Source organism: Apis mellifera, linkage group LG14 (assembly GCF_003254395.2).
Source record: "Apis mellifera strain DH4 linkage group LG14, Amel_HAv3.1, whole genome shotgun sequence".
NCBI lineage: Eukaryota > Metazoa > Arthropoda > Insecta > Hymenoptera > Apidae > Apis > Apis mellifera.
In genome coordinates, this window is record NC_037651.1 from 6,908,816 (window position 1) to 6,934,639 (window position 25,824).

The following is a 25,824-nucleotide window of genomic DNA, read 5'->3' on the forward strand; positions in this document are numbered from 1 at the left end:
CCATCGAAAGAAAAAAATTATCCTCTAAGAATTTTATTATTCGTACAAATCCAGGCTCTCGAAAATTATTATTATTCTCTCCTTAACGAACACTGCGACCGTCTCACTCTGAATTTACTACTAAAAAATCAGCGTGAAGAGCGATCCTCGAGAATTTTTCTTCCCTTCCCGACGGATCGCGAAGACACGAGATCGAAAAGAAAAGAAAAGAATCGTTGCTCGTGTCGCAATAGAGGTCTATCAATTTCCTGGTCGGTGGAGGCCGTAGATCCGAAGACTGATCGTGCAATTAACGGCTTTCTCTTTTATTCCATCCTGGGACCGTTCGATCTTATCGGCAATTAATTTTCGTACGATTCCAATGGGGTCATTATGTAAACGATCGTCCTTAGGCGGATCGTTACCAATGGTGCTCTCTCTCTCTCTTTTCTTCTTCTTCTGTTTCGTTTTCTTTCTTTTTCTCCCCTCCCCTTTCTTTTCTTTTCTTCTTTTTTTTGTCCCTATCATTCTCGTTCTCTCTATCGATGCACGTAGCTCGGTCTAATTATCGGTACGCGGTCTAAGCGCGTGTACACGAGGCGATTTTTCCTTTTTCTGGATTTTAACTGGATCTCTCAATACGTCTAGGATTTATTTGTGGCTTAATCGGTCGGTGGAAGGCTGGATACATTTCTCTTGCCACGAATTTCGCGTTTCCACGCAATTGGATCTATCTCTCTCTCTCTCTCTCTCGATCCGGTTGCGGAATTTATTTGTGACTTAATCGAAACGAGGAAATTGTCGGACAGTTTGCTACAGTGAAATTGTTTAGTTTCTTTTTCTTGTTATAATGTAAATGGATTGTAAATAGGGGCAGGAATTTACGCGGTGATTGATCCGGTTGGATCGAAATCGTTGTCCTTTTCGTCCTTCTTAAATTGAACGTGGTAAGAAAAAAAGGGGGAGGAAGGAGGATAGATAATGAACATGAAAATCTGTATAGATAAAAAGATTTCGAATTATCATTCTAAACGTAATTATTATTGGTTTGTGAAAGAAGAAAGAAAATACGCATGTGCGTGTACATTGGTTCATCGTCCCCCTCTGAAGGATCTAGCTCGAGGAATAATGCCAGAAGACATTAGCCACCGATTTACATAAACACCCCTGCCACGTTTGTTTCACTGCCATCCTCGATTCGCTTCTCTGCCAGACCCCAAAGTGTCTCATTATAATTAAGAAGTATCCTGAAAATTAACCGACAGAAAAACCGGTGCCGGTTTAGGGAGATGAGTAGGTGGTGCCGGTCCAAATGGGCTTCTAAAAGTTTCTCGCCCTTCTCTTCCCCCTCCTGAAACGAGCATTCCTTTTCATTGCACGAACAAATTTTATGATCCTACGAATTTTCACTCTCTTCCTTCTCTCTTTTTCATGTAAATTAGTCATTCGAGTATCTTCGAATCGACGTATCATTTTATGGTTTTTCGAGGATATTCCATTCTTCAGTCGCGTATCAAAACTTTATTTTTTTCCCATAATTATGTTTTCACAGATCGAAATATTTTGTAATGTCTACTTCAAATCAATTTTAATTAAATCGAAATTTCATATCATTATATTATATTGCTTGGAGATATCTATTCTTAATCGTGTACAATTCCTTTACCTTTTCATAATTAATTTTCATATTTTCGAGATTCACAGATTGGAATATTTTGTAATATCTACTTCAAATCATTTTTAAATCGAAATTTCAAATCATTATATTATATTTTTGGAAATATCTATTCTTAATTGCAAAATAAAATTCTTTTACCTTTTCATAATTATATTTTCGAAATTCACAAATCGAAATATTTTGTAATACTTCAAATTAATTTTAAATCGAAATTTCAAATCATTACATTACATAGTTTGGAAATATCTATTCTTATCGTATCACAAAACTTTTTTATTTTTTTTATAATTATATTATCACAGATCGGAATATTTTGTAATATTTACTTCAAATCAATTTTCAATTCAAAATTTCAAACCATCACGTCACATTTACAGATATCTATTCTTAATCGTATACAATTCATAATTAATTTTCGAGATTCACAGATTGGAATATTTTGTAATATCTACTTCAAATCAATTTTAAATCGAAATTTCAAATCATTACATTACATGGTTTGAAGATATCTATTCTTAATCGCAAAATAAAATTTCTTTATCTTTTCATAATTATATTTTCGAGATTCACAGATCGGAATATTTTAAATCGAAATTTCAAATCATCACGTCATACAGAGATATCCATTCTTAATCCTTTCGTAATCGCATTCGAGGAGATTCGATATATTTGAAACGAATGGCGCGACAAAAGGCAGATCAGGTTTACGTGATGGGGGCACGCGCAAGCCCACTTTGTCCAACGACCGATCCCTGTCTCCTCCTAACTGGCAGGCAAATTGAGTCCCGAAGGTAGCACCAGGGGGATCTTGCGGACCGATGTTCACGTCGCTGTTCCCTTGCGCTGTTCGCTACCTCGCCGTGTCTCTCGCTTGGGAACGGAGCGGCGGGCCCGCTCTAAACATCCCATTGTCTTGTCCGTCTCTCGGTCGCGAATCGCCGCCGATTTTTTCCCACCGACATTTGTCAACCCTCTGCCTCGTTGCCCAATCGGCCGGATTTGAATTGCAAAGTCCTCGATCGGCCTGGCGTCTCTCCTCCTCCTCGGGATATCCAACGGCCGGATCGCGGATCGCCCAGATGGAGATGTCGTTTAAGGGTTAAAACCGTGATCCTCTCTACACTCTCCCCCTTCTCTCTTGATCTACATCCACGATTGATCTTCCTTGCTCTTCTATCTCTTTCGAGATTTGGAGAGTTATTTCGTGATCGTCATTCATTTCCACAGAGTTTTTCCTCTTTCGAAATATATATAATATCGTATGTCGTATTTCATAAATTTTCGTTGTGAGATTTTGATCAAAGATTTGCAATACTATTTGTCAAAAATTTGTTTGGAAAAAGGAGGCGTCTCGGAAAAATTACACACGGCGATTCCAGCATTACCTAGCTCGTTAACGATCGATCGTCGTCGGCCATTAACAACGATTCCTCGGAACGGTTTCCTTCCCCGTAGCGGCGGTGATCGTGCGGATGCCCGTAGGGTGGTATTCAATCGCGTCACCTCCGCTTCTGTCAACCGATGCCTCCTCCGAACGATCCTCGGGGTTGTCGAGTGATTGATACGAGGTTGGACGGTGGCTAATGTGCCTTCGCGACGAACGACGAGGAAAGAAAGGAGGGAGGGAAGGAAAGACGCGTGGATCCGAGAGGGAGGGACCTGGACCCACCCTTCGGGGGGGCTTTAAGAGTGGAAGGAACGATCGTCCGGCGGAGGCTCGTTAGTCAGGGCCGTATCAGTCACCGAGAGCTACCCATCCATTTTTTGCCCTCACTTTTCCTCGTGTGGACGCGTGCCCTTAAAACCAGCTAAATTCTCTGTTTGCTCTGTTTGTCCTCGTTGGACCTCGTTGGGCTTCCTCGGGGGTGGCAATCCTTTTGACGAGTCGCGGGATAATCCTTTACAGGTTAGGCTGAAATCTACGATGATTCGATCCTTGGGCGGATTTTTACTCGCTTTATAACCGAATAAAGTGTATTATATTTACTATATTTTGTGTTCTTTTGCAATTTGCATCAACTGCACCTGTGATGATTCTTATAAGTATGGATTTTTATGATGGAGTTCGAATAGAGTATTTACTATATTTCGTGTCCTTTTGCAATTTGCATCAACTGCACCTTTAATGATTCTTATAAGTATGGATTTTTATGATGGAATTCGAATAGAGTGTTTACTATATTTTGTGTCCTTTTGCAATTTGCATCAACTGCACCTCCAATGATTCTTATAACTATGGATTTTTATGATGGAGTTCGAATAGAGTGTTTATTATATTTCATGTCTTTTTGCAATTTGCATCAATTGCACCTCTGATGATTTTTATAGATTAATAATCGAATGGAGTTCCAATGGAGTGTTCATTATATTTCGTGTCCTTTTGCAATTTGCATCAACTGCAAATGATCCTTATAAGTATGGATTTTTATAGATTAATAATTAATAGAGTTCGAATAGAGTGTTTATTATATTTCGTGTCCTTTTGCAATTTGCATCAATTGCACCTCTGATGATTTTTATAGATTAATAATCGAATGGAATTCCAATGGAGTGTTCATTATATTTCGTGTCCTTTTGCAATTTGCATCAACTGCAAATGATCCTTATAAGTATGGATTTTTATAGATTAATAATGAATAGAGTTCAAATAGAGTGTTTATTATATTTCGTATCCTTTTGCAATTTGCATCAATTGCATCTCTGATGATTTTTATAGATTAATAATCTAATGGAGTTCGAATAGAGCGTTTATTATATTTCATATCCTTTTGCATAAGAGTATAAGTATAATCGTTTATCAGTTAGGCTAATTCTTTTCCATCAACTGCACCTGATAAGTATAGATTTTTATACATTTTATAATAACTGAACGGAGTTCGAATAGAGTTCGTATATTATATTATATGTCCTTTTGTAAAAGATGATATAAAAACGAAACGGAACTATTATTTGAATGAAAATATTCTGCAGAAGATATAAGTACCTTTGATACGAGATTATCGAGTGAACAATCGAATCCTCCACCGAAGGGGTTCTCGACCGAAACTACTTTTACCGAAATCTATCGCGCGCACCAAGAAAAACCGGAGCCAGTCAAAGGAACCAGCATTCGGGATAGATCTCGACTCGATTAATTATCAATTATGGATACACCGTGTGCAAAAAAAAAAAAAAAGGAAAGAAAACGATTCCCGATTCCGTTTCCAAAGGGTCTCTCCTCCACCACCGCCGATAGTTTTTTTTTCCCCTCCTTTTTTTCCATTTCGCCGCTCGTTCGAAATCGATTTCCGGGAACCGGGGGACTTTTCAATGCAATTAAAAGCGGAGAACGGGCGCGCGCGGTGTTTCGATTCCTTGAACGACAGTCGTAAATATCGCTTAGGCGCCAGCCGGTGCCACAAATCAGCCGTGTGTGCGTCTCTCTCCCATCGTGCGCTGCGCCACTGTATCGCGCAAAACCTAGAGAGAAACGTTGTTGGTCGGACGGCGTAGGTTGTTTCCCCGGTTTCGCCACGGAACATAGGGGGAACCTCTCTCTCTCTCTCTCTCTCTCTCTCTCTCAACGACGACGCTCGATCGAGCGTTGAACGAAGAGAGGAGACAGGCCTGGCCTCGAATTAATATTCGGCCGGCGATTTAGATTTAGAACACGAATTTGCTGATTAGTTTCTCTCTCCTAGCGCCGCGGACGACTACGATACGGGTGGTGCACCACCACCATCATGATGTCCCTCCCTCTTCCATAAATGCGGGGGGCTCTCGACTCGAGATTCGGTGGCCGAACCTTACTTACTTACCCCTGCAGGGGAGGGGAGGGGTCAAACAGGAGGGACATTTGTCAGACTTCACCCTCCAAGCGCGACAAGTGCGCCGGACACGTCTTAATATATGCATTCAAACGGCCGATGAACACGACTTTACGACTTGTTCGGTGTGGATAACCGTTCTTGGGGAGAATGAATTTGTTTCGAATCGTAGTTTTCTATATATGGGGAGGAGAGGAAGGATTCGCGGAGGAAGAACAGGGAGGGACTCGAAAATTTTTCTCTGAGAAAGGAGATTCAATACAATATCAATATATTGCTTAGATTGTATTCAACTGATTCTGTTCTCTTTTTCTTTTTATATATAAAATACTCTCGTTGCCAAATTAACGATCACAATTTTATCGAGGAAAGAAAAATTCCAATTCGTTTTTCGAATTTCTCGAAAGAGGAGGAACAAATATATATATATATATATGTGTCCAGCGATTCGACCGATTAGACTTGTGGATTAACGAAGGCTCGTGGCTGTCAGTGTCGGAGGATAGCCCCGTTTTCGTTGTCAGTAAGGGAGGAAGGCTCTAAGTGAGCTTTATCCTCGTTTTATCTTGTTTTCTAACCACCCCTCGATCTCGACTGTTAGGACGAGCATCGGTCATCTAGGCGCTCCATTTAATCCTGCTGGAAAAGAACCCCCCGTGGCGTGGAGACAAGTGGGGATATCCTGCGGGATAAGAGAAAGAAGAGAGAGAGAGAGGAAGAGGGAGAGATTGGGGAGAGGCGGGAAACCGGCGGGATGTCGCTAATTCGACCCTTCGAAACTTGACCTGCTCGACTTTCTCCTAGTCCACTTCCACTTTAATTTACGACATTATTTTCCACGAATCTTTTTAATTGTCCGTGGCTAATGTCTCCGTTTAATACGGCCTCCATGCGTACCGGATGTATTCTCTTCGAGACGAATGATAGATTCGAAAAAAAAGAATTATCCTCGGAGGAGATGGAGTTGATGGAAGTTCCAGAGATCGGATCACGGTCGAAGCAGATTGTACGTGCTTCGATTAAATATATTCAATATGGAATATCTTTGAAATCTCGTTTCGATAAAAAGAAATATAAATTTAATCTATTTCTGTTCTCGCTGTCGTCGTCACACTCAAGACAAGCCTCGATCGATATTTTTGTGCAGCAAAGAAGAGGACAGGGATAGAGATGTCTTCATTTAACATTTAAACCTAAAATATTCGCTTATAATTTGAATTTTCGTATAAACTAAAATACGACTTCTTTTAAGAATACAAATGTTTAGATCAACTCGAAACACGATTTAATTAAAAAGGGTTCCTTTTCGTATTATATAATTTATCCCTGCATTTTATTTTTCTTAAAAGAATCACTGTTCCAATACGTTATCACAAACTTAAAATACAACGTTTTCTCAAGATATAAGCGTTTAAATCAACTGGAAACACGATTTCTATTTAATTAAAAGGGTTTCTTTTTTGTGTAACTTCTGCATTTATCCTTTTTATTTCCCTTAAAAAGCATTGTTCAAAATTCGCATTATCGCGCGATATCACGAACTCGTCGTTATTAAAACGCGACATTTCTCGACAGGAGGAGGAGGAGGAACGTTTAAATTGGCTGGAAACCACGGTTCCTTGTTTAATTAACCCGCCGATCGGGGGGATCCATTAGCGGTGTCGGGGATTCCTTTCGATTTTCCGAGGGGAGGAGGAGGCAAGGAGAGCCGGCGTCCCGGTTGCGGAAACACGGGGCAACCCGCGCGTAATTCCCCCTCTCCCTCCCCCCCCGCTTTTAAGCTCCCGATTACACGCTCCTCTCTCTCTTTCTCTCTCGTGTAAGAGGATTATATTTTGACTTTGTTGTGGCGCTCGAAGACGTTCGTTAGCGAAATCGTTACGGCGACGATCTTCTCCTTCTTCGCGTCGTTAGACCCGAAACGAGAAACCGCGCTCCTTAGGATTTCGCCGCTAAATTCATCCCCTTCCTCCTTCCTCCTCTTTCTCCTCAAGGATGTTGCTCGGATGCGAGACAAGAAAGTCCCTTTTTCCATCCATTTCGAGAAAGGATTGGGTGAATTTGGATGACGAAACGGCAGGTGAAGGATTAAATCGCGGGGAGGAGAGAAAGAGAGGAAGGAAGGAAGGAGGAAAGAAAGGTGGAAAAATCATTATTTACTGGATGGCGGAGATTGTGGAACTGGAAGCATATTCGGGCGAGGGTTGGAGTCGGAGGGTCTGCGGAAGGGCCATCAATCTTTCATTCACGGGACGGAATTCGAAGTTATGAATGAAAGTTGCGAAAGATACGATGTCGCGCCGCCTGCCTTTTAACGCGCCTTCGATTTTGATCGAAGACCTCGACAGACTTCGCCCCGAGATTTTCTCGTCACTCGACGAGAACGGGAAACTTCCAATTCGATACGATATGTGATCCTCTTAATGACATTTTCATCGATCTCGATAATTTTATATATATATATATATAATTTTTAAGATAATATTCGTTGATAAATCGTAGATAATTATTAAGAGGGAGAGACGCGTTAAAGGAGAAACGATGGTGATGGAGGATTTTTGCGCTTGGGATGCTTTTTCTTCCGATTGAACTCGGTTTCCCAGAAACTTGGGGATTTGATTTTCTGGAACCGAGCAGGCTTGGAAGCTCGTCGATCATCCGATTTCACGGAGTAGTATGAATTTCCTGCAACCGTCCCGCCCAATTCCGTTTTTTCCCTCCTTTTTTCCCCGATTTTTACCCCCTCTCCTCCCTTACGTGTCCCTTTCTTCCTTTCTCTCTCCTTCCTTCTTTTTTTTTTCCCTCCTTTTCCCCTCGCTATTAAGCCGATCTCTCTCTCTCTCTCTCTTTCTTCCCCTCCTCGTTTCTGTGTCACGGCACCTCTTCCCGCGGGACGTCCGACACGGCTGTCCGTGTGTTCTTTTGATTTATCGACCTTAATTAGTCGAGGATTCTATGAAAATTGCTAATGCGGATGCCCTGCTGCGTTTCTTTCGCTTCCTACACGCGTATACGCGTCGCCTCGGATTTGCCACGACCGTGTTAGACGACTGTGCTCGAAGACGGGGAAGACGGGTTTTAAAATTTCATTTCATCGATCGATTTCGACGATCGATTTCTCTCTCATCCCTCCGCGATATTCCTCCTTTGTTATTCTCGTTTACGAGGCAGAGGGAGGAAGAATAGCGAAAATAGGAGGCCTCAGGTGGCTTGAACAATTTTCCGATTAATTTGGCGTAATTGATTTCACGCGATAAGGACAGATAATAATCGTTCGATTAGAAGATGAGATCGATCGATTAATCTCGATGAGCGCGTTGAGATAAGAGAATAAAGGGACGCGAGAACAACCCCCACCCCTTCCGTTTATGTGTATCGCAACATGGGGCGAATCTTCTCGGCGGAGAAAGTGGAAGGAAAAAAGTTGGATTCGACGAGGGATTTCGGCCCGTTTCCATCGATAAAATCCTAAGGAATCGGAGATCGGGGAAACGTTGTCGAGGAAACTTGTCGAGAGTTGATCCAGTCCAAGTTTTTGCCCACCCCTTTCGACGCCCGTTTATGGTTTCACTGCCCTCGGATGGCACTTTAGGGAAATACACGAGCGCCCCCAGACTCTATTGGCAACCTATAAGTACGAGCCTATTGTGCGTTATTAGCCAATAAAACCCGCTTGTTTCCTCGAGACACGATCCGGAAATTCCTCCTCTTGCTCTGCATTTTCTTTATGCATATATTTATATGTATACTGCTTTTTAAAACTTTTTCTTCTCCCTATTTCGCTCAATTTCGTGCGAATTTGTTCAGAATTATTCGGAAATTAAATCATTGAATCGTAATCATCGTAATAACTTTTCTTAAAATATTTATAATTGATCTTCAGCTTTTCAGAAATTAAAAAAGATTTAATGTTCGGCCTCTTCTTTTCACTCATTGTTCGAAGCGGATCTTTATTATTACTTGAAACAAAATACCTCTATTTCGCTCAATTTCGTGCGAATTTGTTCAGAATTGTTTGAAAATTAAATCATTGAATCGTAATCAATTATATCGAATTATAAATATCAATTATAAAAATATTTATAATCGATGTTCTTCAGCTTTTCAGAAATTAAGAAAGATTTAATATTCGGCCTCCTCTTTTCTCTCATCGTTCGATTCGAATTGTTCAGAATTATTCGAAAATTAAATCATTGAATCATCGGTAATTTGATTTTCTTAAAATATTTATAAATGATGTTCTTCAGCTTTTCAGAAATTAAAAAAGATGTAATATTCGGTTTCCTCTTTTCACTCGTTTGATTCGAAATCGGATTTTTATTATTACTTGAAACAAAATACCCCTATTTTGTTCAATTTCGTACGAATTGTTCAGAATTATTCGGAAATTAAATCATTGAATCATAATCATCGATCGACAAATCTTCAGTTTTTCAGAAATTAAAAAAGATGTAATAATTGGTCTCCTCTTTTCACTCATCGTTCGATTCGAAGTCGGATCTTTATTGAAACAAAATCAAACAAGCGATCGATATTTGCACTTCCTTCGATATTATTATCCCCTCTTCTATATATTTATCTAGCAAATAGAACAATTTTCACTTTTGCCAGGCTAAGAAAGATATACGATATCGATATATCTTTCGAAAGGGTTGATTTAACGGAATCGAGGGTTAAAAGACTTTGGATATATCCCCGATCCTCCCTACGCATCCCTGATTAGCTTCAAGCTCCTCCGTATTTCCGATTAAACTCGATAGCGAACGAGATCCTATCGTGCACCCCTCGTGCACCGTAATTGGAGGCCCGTAAGGGTGGACATTTGAATTCATTCGGAGTAGCTCGTTCCTCTCGACCATCCCTCCCCTCCCCTCCCCTCCCCCTTTCTATAAACCAAAGTCTAACTCCGTTTCTCTTCTTACCTCTGCTGCAATTAATTTTTTCCCTCTTCGATATCATCGATAAATAATTCCATTCCAAAAAGTACTGATTATTATCCGTAAAACTCGTGCCTTCGTTACTTTTTCCAAGAATCCGGGATCAACCCTTTTTTTCAGTTCCTTTAACTTGAAATCATTTTTAAATGAAGAAATTTGTCGGATATTAAATCTATATTGTTTTCTGAGATATTTTAACAATAATTAAGTGATTATCGAGATGCGTTCTGGTTAATTTGTCGTTTAATATATTTCATTTTTATTTTATTGAGAGCAAATTACTTACAATCTATTATTAACTATTATTCTTATTTTTCATTCGTTTCTATATTTCTCTTATACCACATTTCTTTATTTTCCTTCTCTTTGTCGTTGATTCCTTGATAGAAAATTTATTCGTTCGAACTAATTTCATTACTATATTTTTACGAAACTCGAAACCTTTGAAAATAATATTTCTATCGACTGTCAAACTAATTTGAGGTAAAAAGAAACCATTCGATGGTATATTATTCCACGCTTTATAAGATAAAGAGTTTAGAAATTTATCGAGGATTTGCTTCTATCTAAATAGCTTATTTATCAACTCATCTCTATAATAATACGTAATATATCTCTATATCAAAATTAAAAAAAATTATAATTTTCATAATATTTGTTCAATTATTCTATATTTAACAACGGAGACTGAATTAGAAAAAGAAAAAAATAAATATTATATCATTTTTATCGAGATTAATTAAAATTATAAATCAATTATATCCATATTTTAAGAAATTTATCGGTGAATTTATTCATTTTAAAAATTTCAAACGTGAATAAATATTATCGTCGTTCGAATTAACGCTCTTGAGTTATCAAACCGAGCGAGAATCACCATTCAAGCGGAAAGAATTGACGCACAAATAATTTCTTTAAAAAATTATTTTAAGACTGCCCTCGAGACTTTGCAAGCTCGTGCTAAATCTTGGAAATCTCCAAGAGCATCTCGAAAGCTAATTTCAGCGCCTGATTCCAGGTGAAGGTGGTCTCTCGAACCTTGGAAAAGGGGTTGGAGGAGTCGAGTTCCTCTTGTAATTAGGGGCTTTGGCGCGGAGGTGGTGGACATTCGAATTCATTGGAGGCCGAGGCTGTCTCGAGGGAGGGGTGGTTTACCCTTGGGCGTAAAACTGTCTGAACATGACGTAACGCTCCTGAAATGCCCGGATAGGAGAGCTGCCCCGGTTTTTGCGCTTGCCGGCCAGCCAACAATGGCCGCTTCTTATGCGGCTCTGGTCACCGTATATTATTAATTACTGTATTAATCTCGCCGACCGTGAGCAATCTATTATACACGGGGATAAGAGGCCTGCGGCGTCGTCGTCGTCGTCGTCGTCGAAACGTCGTCCACTCCCTTCGACCACCACCCTCCCCGACCACCACCCTCCCTTCGACTCCACCCTCCCCGATCCGCGACTTCGTAACTTGGAGGGGGTGCGTCGATGTAATCTGACCCCCGCCGCTGGTGTTAACGAAGAGTTGGGCGGAGGAAAAGGGTGTTAAAGGAATCTTGAAATTGTCCGTCGCTGCTTGGCCGAAGGGGTTGAGGGAATCGATGCGAGGGAGGGAAAGGGCGTTTCGTAGAACGATCTCACGCTGTTTATTCTCCTTTTGACTTCGTTTCTTTTTTGGGAAGATTTTTCGAACTTTCCAACTTTCTCTCTCTTTTTTACTTTGCGAATTTTCGAAGGTTTTTAAAGCGAGAAGAAGAGAAGAAGAGTATACCAAATAATAATATTCTTTTTTCCTTTTATTTTCAGGTTTGTGCGCGGCGTGCATGTTGGCGAGAGTGGAGCAAGAACGTTTGGAGAGTCTCAAGTACGACAGGGCGACGATTTATATAAAGTGCGTGGAGGATAACGAGGATACGAAGTCGGAAAACGACAGTGAGGTAAGGATCTCGTAGGTAAGGATCAGGAAATTCGAGGCCGAGTCGTAAGGTTGTACACGTAAAAATTATTATTCGATATTTCGAGGAAGGCAAGGAAGCAGCGGATGGATTTTTGTTTAATGGGCTAGGCGCCGAGTCACCCGGACCCGTTGTTGGAACCGGTCCACCGTTTCAGATTGATGCCGGTCGATAAGGAGATTGGCCCCGTTCTCGTTCATTTCTCCACGATAATAATCGTCATTACGTTTTCGAGGCTTAAAGCCACAGCTGCTGCTTCTTCTCTTTCGTTTCTTCTTCTTCTTCTCCTACTTTTTCGTTCCTTTTGTTCTTTTCCTCCTTCCCTTCTTTTGCTCCTCTCCTCTCTCGATATCACGAGACGAATCGACGAGGAACGACGCTAAAGGGTGTACGCGATTTCACGATGTTTGAATGGTTTCTTTTTTTGCGGTTCCTCACGAAGATGCCCGCCAAGAGACCGAAGCTGGAGAACACGAGGCCGTCGAGGACCAGGCGGAACTTGAAGGGGTCCCACGAGCTCAAAGTTTCCTCGGAGATCACGTTGAAGGAGCTGAAACTGATGGTGAGTGTGTTCTTAAATAATTAATAGTTTTCAACTATTCCCTTATATTAATACATATTTCAACGAATGAAATACAAGTATCATATCCAAATAGATCCACGTGTTGTGTGAGAAGAAAAAAAAGGAAAGAAAAAGGGAAGTGTTAGAAATATAATTTACGATTTCTGAGAATCGAAAGGAGGAAAAATTCCACGATAATAGATTCTTCCCTTTGGCATCCGGCCAACTAAACAAACATAATTTGCTCCATTTTAACGCGTTCCCCGATCGATCGTAGTTACAGGGAATGACAGTGATCGCGGTATAATTGAATGAAATTACTCTTGCCGTGTTTTTACGAGGGATCGTAAGGATCGTTTCCTCGGGTACGAGGAGGGAAAAGGTTGGTCCCTCCTAAAATCGGACACCCTGTAAACCAGCCTCTCTCCCTCTCCCTCTCTCTCTTTCTCTCAACTTGGCTCTCCTTCGCGGTGGACGAAAGTAGTAAATCCGTAGTTATGGCTGGTTAGCATATGCCCGAGCCCCGCCGGTGTGCTTAAACTATTAAGCGTATTTATATTGCGAGGCTGTGGACCATCTCCTTCTCCTTCATCCGAGGCCACCGGCAAAAAGCCGAAAGAGCATAAACCTCGCGCTAATAACAGGCCTTCTCCGCTTCTCCATTCTCCACTTCGCTCCACTTCGCTCCACTCCGGGCCCTTTTCATACCGGTGGCTCTTTCCATCTCCTCTTTTTCTCTCTCTCTCTCTCTCGCGCGCTTTTTCTACGCGAACAGTTTTCGTTACGGATTCGTTAACGTTACGACGAATAGAAGGGATAAGGATTATATTCCTGCTCGAGTCGGATGCGGTGTAATGGACGTACGAGGGCAGGTTTTCGAGATTTCGTTTTTCGGGAAAATTGAGAAATTGGAGTTGTTCGGGAGAGGAGATTGTAATTTTGGGGGGATGATTGAGATGGCGGAGAGAATGAATGAGGGGACGTGGAATAGTTTAGGATGAAGGTTTTTAGGGAAAACTAGGAAATTGGAGTTTTCGTGTAATTAAATAAATCGAGGAATAATAAGTATGGGATGTCGTTTAAGGAACATTTAAAGTTTAATGAAAATTTTAATATCAAGAAAATGAAGGATTCGATGAATAAGAGGTTGAAAGAATTTTGTGAAAGACTCTGAAATTACTTCAAAGTTTAAAAAAAAAAGGATTCGATGAATAAGAAGTTGGAAGAATTTTGTAAAAGACTTTGAAATTATTGGAAAGTTTAAAAAAAAAATAAAAGATTCTATGAATAAGAAGTTGGAAGAATTTTGTAAAAAACTCCGAAATTACTGGAAAGTTTAAAAAAAAAATAAAGGATTCGATAAATAAGAGATTGGAAGAATTTTATAAAAGATTGAAATTATTGAAAAGTTTAAAAAAAAAAAAATAAAGGATTCGATGAATAAGAAGTTGGAAGAATTTTGTAAAAGATTTTGAAATTACTGCAAAGTTTAAAAAAAAAATAAAGGATTCGATAAATAAGAGGTTGAAAGAATTTTGTAAAAGACTCTGAAATTATTGGAAAGTTTAAAAAAATATAAAGGATTCGATGAATAAAAGATTGAAAGAATTTTGTAAAAGACTCTGAAATTATTGAAAAGTTTAAAAAAAAGTAAAGGATTTGATAAATAAGAAGGTGGAAGAATTTTGTAAAAGACTCCGAAATTACTGGAAAGTTTAAAAAAATATAAAGGATTTGATAAATAAGAAATTGGAAGAATTTTGTAAAAGACTCCGAAATTACTGGAAAGTTTAAAAAAAAAAATAAAAGATTCTATGAATAAGAAGTTGGAAGAATTTTGTAAAAGATTTCGAAATTAAAATTGTTGCGTAATTCTACTACTGCAAAATTTAAAATACTGAGAAAAAAAAAAGAAAATTTATTTGACGAATAAGAAGAAGTTGGAAGACTTTTGTAAAAGACTTCGAAAATACTGGAAAGTTTAAAAAAATATAAAGGATTCGATGAATAAGAGAAAGAATTTTGTAAAAGACTTCGAAATTAAAATTGTTGCGTAATTCTACCACTGAGAGAGAATAAAGTTTAGAATACTGAGAAAAAAAGAAAAGGATTCGAGGAACAAGAAGAAGTTGGAAGAATTTCTTTTCATCGATGAAAAAGCTTTCCGTGCTTTAAATTCGCCTGCCATACGTACTCCCATACGAAAATAAAATTAACACACGCGTCCCCATTAAACCATCCGCGAGGAAGGAATTTTTAAAAAGCCGGTTTTACATATTAAAACTACCGTTCGGTTGGAAACTTCTAGCTCGGCCACTTATATTTTATTGCCGGCCCGAGAAGGACGAGACAAGACGATCTTACCCCGCGGTAGATCTATCTCTCTCTCTCTCTCGCCAACGCCATTGCTTGGTTAACGAATTTTTCTCCCCGGGTTTCCCGCAAAAAGCGAGGAAACCGGGCAAAAAGGACTGAGAGAGCTGGTGGCTCGTCTCAGTTTTACCGCAATAATTGCCACTCTCCTCCTCCAGTAGTAAAACTCTTAAATTCAAGCCGGCCACAGGGAGATGCCTGTGTCCAGCCCTATTTCCCTGCCCATTCAATTCTTCTGATCGATGGATCGGCAACGAAGCGCAAACAGTCGGAGATTAGACGGCTCGAGCGTTATTTGGCCGATCGAGCAAAAGGGTGCCGGTTTCTTCCACGACGGGGAGGAGAGGGAGGGATAGGATTTGCGTTTGACAGGAATAGGATAGTTTTCCTAGCCTTTTTGCCTGTTGGCAAAAATCTACGAATTTCATGGTCGGATGCGGACGAGTCGCGAGCGAGGCAAACCGGGCCGCCGGTGCTCCTTTTACGTAATAATAATCATCGTAGTAATAACGATCGCCACCTGTAAATATTACTTTCTACTCCACTTCTGTGTCACCAACCTTTCCTCGCTTCTCTCTTTCGATTTTTCTTTCTTTCTTTTTTTTTGCAATCCTCTCAACCGAGGATTGGTCATCGCTTTTTTCGTCGCGCGAAACCGAGCTGTTCGCCACGGTTTGGAGAAGAATTTTGCCGAGGAATTGTAAACTCGAGGCTGCGCTGTTATCGTGCAAAAGGGTTCTCTCAGAAGTTTTGATATTCTTTTCGATCTCTGTTCATCGACATTGCGCGTGCACTTTTCGACAGATCTCTCTTTCCTTTCTTTTCGTATTTTTTCCTTATTCTCTTTCTTCTCTTATTCTCTTTCTTCTGCTATTGTTCCCAAGTAAGTTTCACAGAGACATGGAGAGACACTGGTGTAGTTGGAATTAGGGGAAGAATATCTGCGAGATGTTCGATTCGAGGTTCGATATCGAGTAGGTTTTCCGTTCGATCTCACCTCGTTGATGTCCAGTTGAAGGATGCGCGAAGGAGTGGGACGGAATCGATGATTCATCGACGTGGGTGTAACGGAACTAATTTTTGGAATTTAAAATCAATTTCACAGCGGACCGTCCATTGTTTCTTGCCGTGTCACCGCGAGCTCGATCGGCCCATCATAGAGATTCCTAACTCGCACAAGAAGCGATTCTTCTGAAAATTGGATCCAAAGTGATGGCCAGCGATAGATAGATATTGGGGGCTCCGACAGCGATTCGTTTTATGATGTTCCTTTCGAAATCTTGTCCTCTTCGATTAAAGAAGAAAATCTAACGTCGATCGTGTTATATTTAACGCGTGTCCGGAATCAATCGCACGTTTCCTCGATGAAAGAACATTACGAAATACTTAGCCAATAGTAATACGACTCTATTTTTCCAAAATTCATTTACTGCTCTCGCAATTCTTCTTAAGAATAATTCTAATTCCAGTTATTCGATCGAATTTCAAGAAACGATATTTAGTTTCTAAAATTCATTTACCATTCTCGTAATTTTTCTTATAAGAATAATTCTAATTCTAAGAGTAAATTCATAAGGGAGTAATATTTACTTTCCAAAATTCATTTACTGCTCTCACAATTCTTCTTATAAGAATAATTCTAATTCTAGTTGTTCGATCGAATTTCTATTCAAGAAACGAAAGAATCAGTTTATCAAGGAACAATATTTACTTTCCAAAATTCATTTATCATTTCATTCATTTAATTTTTCTTATAATTATAATTTTAATTCTAATTGTTAAATCAAATTTTCATTCAAGAGACAAAAGAGTCAATTTATAAAGCAGCAATATTTACTTTTCCAAAATTCATTTACCACTCTCTCAATTTTTCTCAATTATAATTCTAATTCTAATTGTTAAATCAAATTTTCATCCAAAAGACGAAAGAGTAAATTCATAAAGGAGCAATATTTATTTTTGCAAAATTTTTCTTATAAAAATAATTCTAATTCTTCGATTTGGAATTTCCTTTCCTTTCCAAAAAGAATCAATTCATCAGAGAGCAATATTTAGTTTTCCAAAATTCATTTGCAATTTTTCTTATAATTATAATTCTAATTGTTAAATCAAATTTTTATCCAAAAGACAAAAGAGTCAATTCATAAGGCAGTATTTACTTTTCCAAAATTTTTCTTATAAGAATAATTCGAATAATTCGATCGAATTTCTATCCAAGAGACGAAGGAATCAATTCATAAGGGAGGAATATTTACTTTTCCAAAATTCATTTTTCTTATAATTCTAATTCTAATTGTTAAATACGTATATACAATACGTATAATATGTAATAAATTCAAAGGATGATGGTTTGACGGACGATTTAGCTCCACTCTCTAACCAGAGCGTTTCGCGTGTGCGCGTTCTTCTCTTTCCGCGCGTTCGTGGCTGTTACTCGCTCGTAAAACAGAAACCTGCACGTTTAACCCCGTTGGTACGGGGAGCCGGGCGAAGGGTAAACCGTTTCTCGAACGCGGCTTCCACAAATTAAGCAATTATCCGGACGCATGCTCCGCGATTCCGAGGTCCTTTCCTCCTCCTCCTCCTCCTCCTCCTCCTCCTCCTCCTCCTCCTCCTCCTCCTCCTCCTCCTCGTTTCTTTTCCCCGCTTCGCGGCTCGCTCTCGCTACCTCGGAACGGAGAGCTACAGCTTGTTGGAATTTTCTACGTTCCGAGAATTTCCTTGTTTTCCTCGCTCCAAATTACGTAGATCCATTTTCGATCCTGATATTATTCCGCTTTTATTGTTACTTAAACGAGAAGTTTTCTTTTTCTTTTTTTTTTTTTCGCGAATATTCATTTCACCGTTATAGATATTAAAATTTTATTCAATTTAGAGAGCCAGGGAGGAAGTGTTTTTATTTATCCACCGCGTGAATAAGAATTCTTTTAATATTATTCTCTGCTGTTTTATGAACGTCAGGATTTAGGAATCAAGAAATCGATTAAATTTCGTTTAATTTAGAAAGTTTGGAAGGGAGGGATTTATTTATAAAGGAATTATTTATAAGAATGGTTTTCTAGATCTATTTTTAATTCTGAAACGGCGGAAATTTTTTTTCAGACCATGCAAATTTGCGGCGCTGGACCTTACGACCAACATCTAATGCTGGGTGAACACGAGCTGACCGATCATAGTCAAAGCCTCGCTGCTCTTGGTATATTTCCCGGGGCGCTTCTCACCTTGAAGGTAAGGCGAAGCATTGATAATTAAATATCCCGTGAAAAAGAATCGAAAGAGTCGAAACGGAAAACCGCCAGATTTTCTTTACGAAATTAACGAAACTCTTTTGCAACACTTTGGCTGATAAGAGAAATCCTGTTATCCCTCGAGTGGAACAAACACCTCTTCAGGATCGTTCGAAGGACAAAAAAAAGATCCGAGAGAAAGCAGAAAGCTTCCTGTTTTCGATTTGCTTCGATATTTTTTTCGAATATCTCTCCCTCTTTATTTAATTTAATTTCTTTTTAATTTTATATTTCTCCTATATTTCCTATATTTTTATTTTCGCGACCGTTAATCAATTTAAGATTTCGTTACTCGATTTATCCTTTTTTTACATCAATCCATTCTTCCATTATTTCAAATCGCTCCAAGTAAAAGAAAACTGCGTTTAAACAGCACCGCCCAATCGTTCTCTCTAATCACTCAAACCCAAACGTTTCATCGAAACCAATCTCACGTGCGCTTATTTAAAAAAGAAAAAGAAAAAAAACTACCCACGTAAAGAGATTCGATTCGTTTCGTTTCGTTTCAACGAATAACAAGGAAGGATAACGGAGAGAGAGAGAAAAAGATAGAGAGAGAGAGAGAGAGAGGGGCGTGTTCGATAAATAGATAGCGGTATTCGTAAATGTGTATCTCGCATATCTCGCGGCTTAGTCAGCCGCATTCGCCACGGCAGACCGTGATCAATCCCTACGTTTTTCACCGCGGATATACACTTTTTCCCATCGAAACGCCGAAACGGATTAACGCATTAGCGGCCCGGATTTCAAACATCCCGATCCCGATCCCGCCGCCAATTTGATTTCTCTTCGAATCGTGGGATAATAATCGGCCAAGTTTTGGACAGGTTAGATTTCTCCAATAGAAATTTCGCATTGATCGACGATCGACGCGAAACGAAACCGCGTGTTTACGAAAATCAATGGATGTCGTTCCATCGGTGCCAGGATAATTTCAAATAATTATTTTTTCTTGAGATCGTTTTAATTTTCAACGGTGGAGCGTTAATGATAGTTGGATATAATTTTTAGATATTTAGATATCGAACGGAATTTATAGTTTTCAATGATCGCGTTTAGTCGAGGAAAGTAAACGTTGAGGAAGAATTTCATTATCGATTCGATAATAACACGATATTCTATCGATGCCAGGATAATTTTAAATAATTATTTTTTATCGTTTTAATTTTCAACGATCGAATATTAATAATAGTTGGATACAATTTTTAGATATTTAGATATCGAACGGAATTTATACTTTTCAACGATCGACGTATATCGCGTTTAGTCAAGGAAAGTAAATGTTAAAAAAGAATTTCATTGTCGATTCGATGATAACACGATATTCAGCATTTACGAAAATCGACGATTAATGGATGTCATTCCATCGGTGCCAGGATAAATATTTAAATAATTATTTTTTCTTGAGATCGTTTTAATTTTCAACGATCGTTAATGATAGTTGGATATAATTTTTGGATATTTCGAACAGAATTTATATTTTTCAACAATCGACGTATATTTAATCGAGAAAAGTAGATGTTAAGGAAGAATTTCATTGTCGATTCGATGATAATACGATATTCCATCGGTGCCAGGATAACTTCAAATAATTATTTTTTCTTGAGATTTAATTTTCACTTTTCAACGATGGAGCATTAATGATAGTTGGATAATTTTTGGATATTTCGAACGGAATTTATACTTTTCAACGTATAACGATCGACGTATATCGAGAAAATTTCAAGGAGAGAGGAAGAATTTCACCTGGTTTTAATCCCCACGCTACATTTTGGAATGGAAAATTTCGACTCCACGGGCGGAGGTTTAATTGCAGTCGGTATGATACGTGGGGGAAGGAGGGGTTACGCGGGGGACAGTGACAAACAGATGCAATTTAGATTTAAGATCAAGCTACCGTTTCCCTTAAGCCGGAGACAATGGATAAGTAACGCCGGCAATGGTCCAAGATAACGGGAAGACCGCCGATTTTGTCTTGGGATTAGCCGAGAATCTCGCCTCCCGAGATTAGAAGCGTTAATTGGCCTCTTAAATCGGAGGAGGATCGCCTCTTACTCCAGAAAAAAAATCTCAATCCTTTCAATCCTTCGGGATCGGTTCAAATTTAACCTATGATAACCCTTTCTCTCTCTCTCTCTCTCTTTCTCTTTCGAAAATTTTCGAAAAACTAAAGAAAGTGAAATTCTAATTTTATCGTGAAACGTAATTTAAGGGAAAAATTTTTCAATAGTATCTTTTATGAACGGATACAGCAAGAATAATTTTCATTCTCGTTAATATTCGTAATGTTTGATTATTGAAATATTCGTATGGTGCAATTCTCGAATTATTTCTTATCGTGAAAAAGAAGAGAATTATTTGAATATCTTTTAAAAAGTTAGTACAATAACATTCGTCGATTTCTAATCTGATTGTACAATAAATTGGAAGCATCATCACATGTGGATGTTTGATGTAAAATAAAATGAAGAAGAAAGAGAGAGAGATCGGTGCAATTTTCAAGTATTTAATGAAAAAGAAGAGAGAATTCTTTGGATATCTTTTAAAAAGTTTAATATAATTCGTCGATTTCTAATCTTCGCAATAAATTGGAAGCATCGTCACACGTGGATGTTTGATATAGAATAAAATGAAGAAGAAAAAAAGAGATCGGTGCAATTCTCGAGTGTTTAATGAAAAAGAAGAGAGAATTCTTTGGATATCTTTTAATATAATTCGTCGATTTCTAATCTGCGCAATAAATTGGAAGCATCGTCACACTGTTTGATATAAAATAAAATGAAGAGAGAGAGAGAGATAGGTGAGAGATTCGCGATTGTTTCGCGGTGGGCCACGAAGGGAGGATCGAAGATTCAGCCAAAAATTCGGCGGACGTGGCCGCCGTTTTTGCCGGGTCAAAAGCTGTCGCCGCCGCCGCCGCCGCCGCCGTCGCTTCTCGACGAAAGAAAAATTCCGCTCGTCCGTTTGGGACTGTCTCCGAATAATTCCGCCGTTCCTCCACGTTCTTTCGTTCACGGTTCGCTGATTTTGATACGAAACTCCAACGGCAACGTTTCACGCCGTGCCATTCTTCCAAATCGTGTCTCCATATCGAACGGAAAACGCCAGCTTTTCCTCTCCTTCGATCTCTGGGATAAAAAAGAAGAAAAGGGGCCCTCGTTGACTTATCTTTCAGAATGTTCTTTGATTCAACAAAACGTATCACGTGTTGTGACTTTGTAAAGTTTTGAAATTTACAGAATATCCATAAAAAAGAGAACGTGGAATCTAATTAAGTATTAAATATTATCGTGCAGTTATTCTAAATTAATTTTACGCCCAGATTAACGATTAACCTCGTGTAAATAATTTCCAAAAAGTTCTGACGATAAAATTAATTATTGCACATTGTTCATTTTCGCCAAAACCTGTTACAAATGTTCCTCGTGAGACAAAATCGGGAAGAAGATTCATTGGATTCGATTTCTCCTACGAGATTCAGATCAGATTTCCAAACCTATCCAATTCCATTCTTTCAATGGAACCAATTAACCGATCTTAATTTGATTTATCATCGATCTAATTTCAATTAGATTCCGCGTGACGAGAGTGGCGCTTTGCGAACTAGATTTTACTGAAGGTAAGGAAGGAATATTGTTTGGGCGAAACAATGGCGGAGGAGAGCTCTTCTTGCCAGCTTATTGGTTATCCGCATAACTGCGAACAATTATCTTCTCGGTTACGGATTGTTCGGTTCGCGTTACAGCAACGATAGCGTGCTGTCGACCGCTTAAAAGCCAGCTAGACGCTCCTTAAAAGGATTTATCACTGTCGTTACATCGACCGTGAGGGGCCGATACTATGCTATGGTTCGAACTCGCTGTAATTCCACTCGTCCCGCGCCTCGGAAAATTTCCAAACTTCTTGCCAACGTTCCGCCGTATACGAAACCGAACGCCGTCTTTTTTCTGTCTCTCTCTCTCTCTTGGTAGAGGTAAATCGCGTTGGAAGGAATCGTCATTAGGAAGAACGAGGGATAAAAATGTCGAATTTGATTCTAACAGTTTTAACAGAAGAACCTTGGAGTGAAAACATTTGCGTCTTGGAAGAAGGTAAATTTTGGAAAGAATGTTATGTTATCGAAGAACTTAGAGACAAAATTTTAAAATTCGATTCCAACAATTTTCGAATCTTTCTGTTCTTTTTTTAATGAAGAATAAAAATTAAAATTTTTAATTTAATAATTTTAACAGAAGAACTTTCGAGTGAAAACATTTGCAAGTGCTCTCACTTTTTTTTCTTGGAAGAAGATAAATTTTAGGAAGGAATGTTGGAAAGAATGTTGTTAACGAAGAACATAGAGACAAAATTTTAGAATTTGATTCCAGCAATTTTCGAATCTTTCTATTCTTTTTTTTTTTAAATTTTGTAAGAAGGAATCATCATCGAAGGATGAAGGATAAAATATTAAATTTAATTTTAACAGTTTCGAAGACTATTTCTTAGCAAATTTTACAGAAAGAAATATTATCGAAGAATGAGGAATAAGATTTATTTAAATTTAGCAGCTTTCCAAGATGGAGTTTGCAATTTTATCATAGTTTTAGGAAGAGGAAGGAACAAACCTTTAATATCTTTCTCTGTTTATCTTTCGAAACGAATTACCTCTTAGCTACCTGTCCACTCAAATTTCCACTCGAATTTCGAATCCCTTAGAAATCTGGCACATCCGCATCCTCAATCAAATCAAACTACCAACCTGAAGCTATGATAATACGAAGGAAGAATTTTTAAGAAGGAAAATCCGCGTTAGAAACGGTTCGACTCGAAGCGAAAGGTATTCTTAAAATACCTTTTAATCGATCTTCCTCGCCTTGGATCGATCGATCGACCGATCGATCGATCCAGCCGCTGGAACAGTCGCCTCGCCTATATTGAACGATCAACGACGGTAGCGAGCGGCTACCGGTTCAGAATCTTGGAACGTACAATGATTGGGATGACTTGCCGGCTGAATCAGCCGCGGAACGTCTTTCGATACATTAAATAACGCCCCGTCATCGTTCGTGCAATAATTCAAGGTCGCGATTACAAAGTCAATACGTACGCCGTATATACGCGCGTTATATCTGCATCTCGGATTTTTCTCTCTCTCTCTCTTCTTTTCTCTTCTGCACCCTCTTTTCTTTTTGCATTTCCAATCATCCAGCCGCATCTCCAGTGTAAAAGCGATTATGCAGCGATAGGCGTGGTCGCCTCTTCTTCTTCTTCTTCTTCTTCTTCTCCTTCTTCCACACCTTTTACGCCACTTCCGCTCCGACCGCGCTTCTTTCATCCTCGCGTTTTTCGCATCTTCCGAATCTTCGTCTTTGGACGAACGTTTACGGTGGAGGATCCTTAGATTTTTTTTGATTTATCATATAGATTGGATGTTGTTCCTTGACTTTTCTTTCTTTTTTTCTTTTTTAATTTTATAGGTCACGACTGAGAGATATTTATTATACCTGTTCCATTTAATATCGATGAGTTTCTCGTCTTCTAATATATAAGTTTCGTGTTCTTTTTCTTTTGTACACGATCTTTCGAATAATTTAGCGATAAATTACGATACGAGATAAACTGTTTTAATCGAGAAATCTGCTAATATCCGATCGAAACTGTAACGCGACTCTCGACATCGCAAGGTCAATTTACTTTCAAGATCTACGCTTGGAATAAAAAAGAGAAAAAAATTACGTACAAGGTAGAAAGATTAATGAATCAACTTCGATTTAAGATCCATACGAAAATATATATATATATACATAAGATAGAAAGGCTGTGGACGAAGTCCAATTTCAATTCACCTTCGAGATCTACGTTTAAAGTAAAAAGAAAAAACATTATCGAAAATTCTATTTAACTTCGAGATTTAGAATGAGACGAACTTCAACTCTGATCGACCAAACAAGATCTTCGAAAACAACTTCAAATTCCACGATAAAAAAAAAAGAATTATCGAAAGAGAGAAAGTTTCAGACTCATCCGATCGGCCAACTTGAACAAGATCTACGATCGAAATGAAGAATTATCCAAGCTAAATAAATTCTAATTCTAATTAACGCAACTTCGATTTGATTCCAAGATTTATATGTACAAAAGAAAGAAAAAGAGAAATCTAGACGAACTTCAAATTCCACGATAAAAAAAAAGCAAAATTATCGAAACTCTGATGAACAAGATCTATGTTGGGAATGAAAAATTACCAAAACAAAGAGAAAATCCGATCAACGAGCCTCAACTCTGTGCATTTATTGAAGATCTATGATCACGAAAAAGAAAAAAGAAAAGATAAAGAAAGGCTAGACGAAGTGGAATCGGAGACGACTCGGAGAATTCGAGCGAAAGAGGAGGAATCTCCTTGGCGAGAGAGGACGAAAAGGAAAGAAGAGAGAGAGAGAGAGAGAGAGAAATGTCCGTGAAGAGAGGAAACTGGTAGGGAAAAAGAGGGGGAGGGAGAGAGAGGAGAGCGCGTCCAACGCGGACATTCGTCACACGACATCAAACGCGGCTGCCGACCGGCCGACTCTAAAGACTCCGCTCGATCAGCTATGAAGAGAGGGCGCACAGTGAGGAGGAATGGCAAAAAAATCGGGAAAAATGAGGGGAAGGAGGAAACGGCCGGGGCCCAGAGCTTTGTAAGGTACTCTTGTTCCTCCGCTCCCTCTCTATTCAACTCTCGATTAATCTAACGTTTGGTGGGGGCGCGATTTCGTCGCGACGTTGATTAACCCGTTCCCCCACGTGTTTGTTCCGGAAGTGGGAGGCAAATATTTTTTTCTTCCCTCTCGAAAGAATAGAATCGTCTCGTTCCTTATTTTCCCTCCCGATCTCAAATTTTAATTTCCAATTTTTCAACTATCTCGAACTCTCGTTTTTTTCCTCCCGCTCTCAAATTTTAATTTCCAATTTTTCAATTATCTCAAAGTCTCGTGTTTGCTTTGGAAGTGGGGGGCAAATATTTTTCTCTTTCCCCTCTCCAAAGAGTAGAACCGTCTCGTTCCTTATTTTTCCTCTCACTCTCAAATTTTAATTTCCAATTTTTCAACTATCTCGAAGTCTCATTCCTTATTTTCCCTCCCGCTCTCAAATTTTAATTTCCAATTTTTCAATTATCTCGAAATCTCATGTTTGCTTTGGAAGTGGGGGGCAAATATTTTTCTCTTTCCCCTCTCCAAAGAGTAGAACCATCTCGATCCTTATTTTCAATCTCAAATTTTAATTTCCAATTTTTCA

The 25,824-nt window shown here is 39.0% G+C and overlaps 1 protein-coding gene across 2 annotated transcripts in view; it reads left to right on the forward strand.

Annotated features, from left to right (window-relative positions):
• Positions 1-25,824, forward strand: part of LOC409985 (ubiquitin carboxyl-terminal hydrolase 48) — a 73,573-nt gene that overhangs the window by 23,209 nt on the left and 24,540 nt on the right. For both annotated transcript variants that reach the window (XM_393474.7, XM_006562989.2), the window contains 3 exons: positions 12,200-12,330; positions 12,791-12,910; positions 18,386-18,511. In XM_393474.7, coding sequence (XP_393474.5) covers positions 12,200-12,330; positions 12,791-12,910; positions 18,386-18,511 — 377 coding nt within the window. The remainder of the gene's footprint in view (positions 1-12,199; positions 12,331-12,790; positions 12,911-18,385; positions 18,512-25,824) is intronic.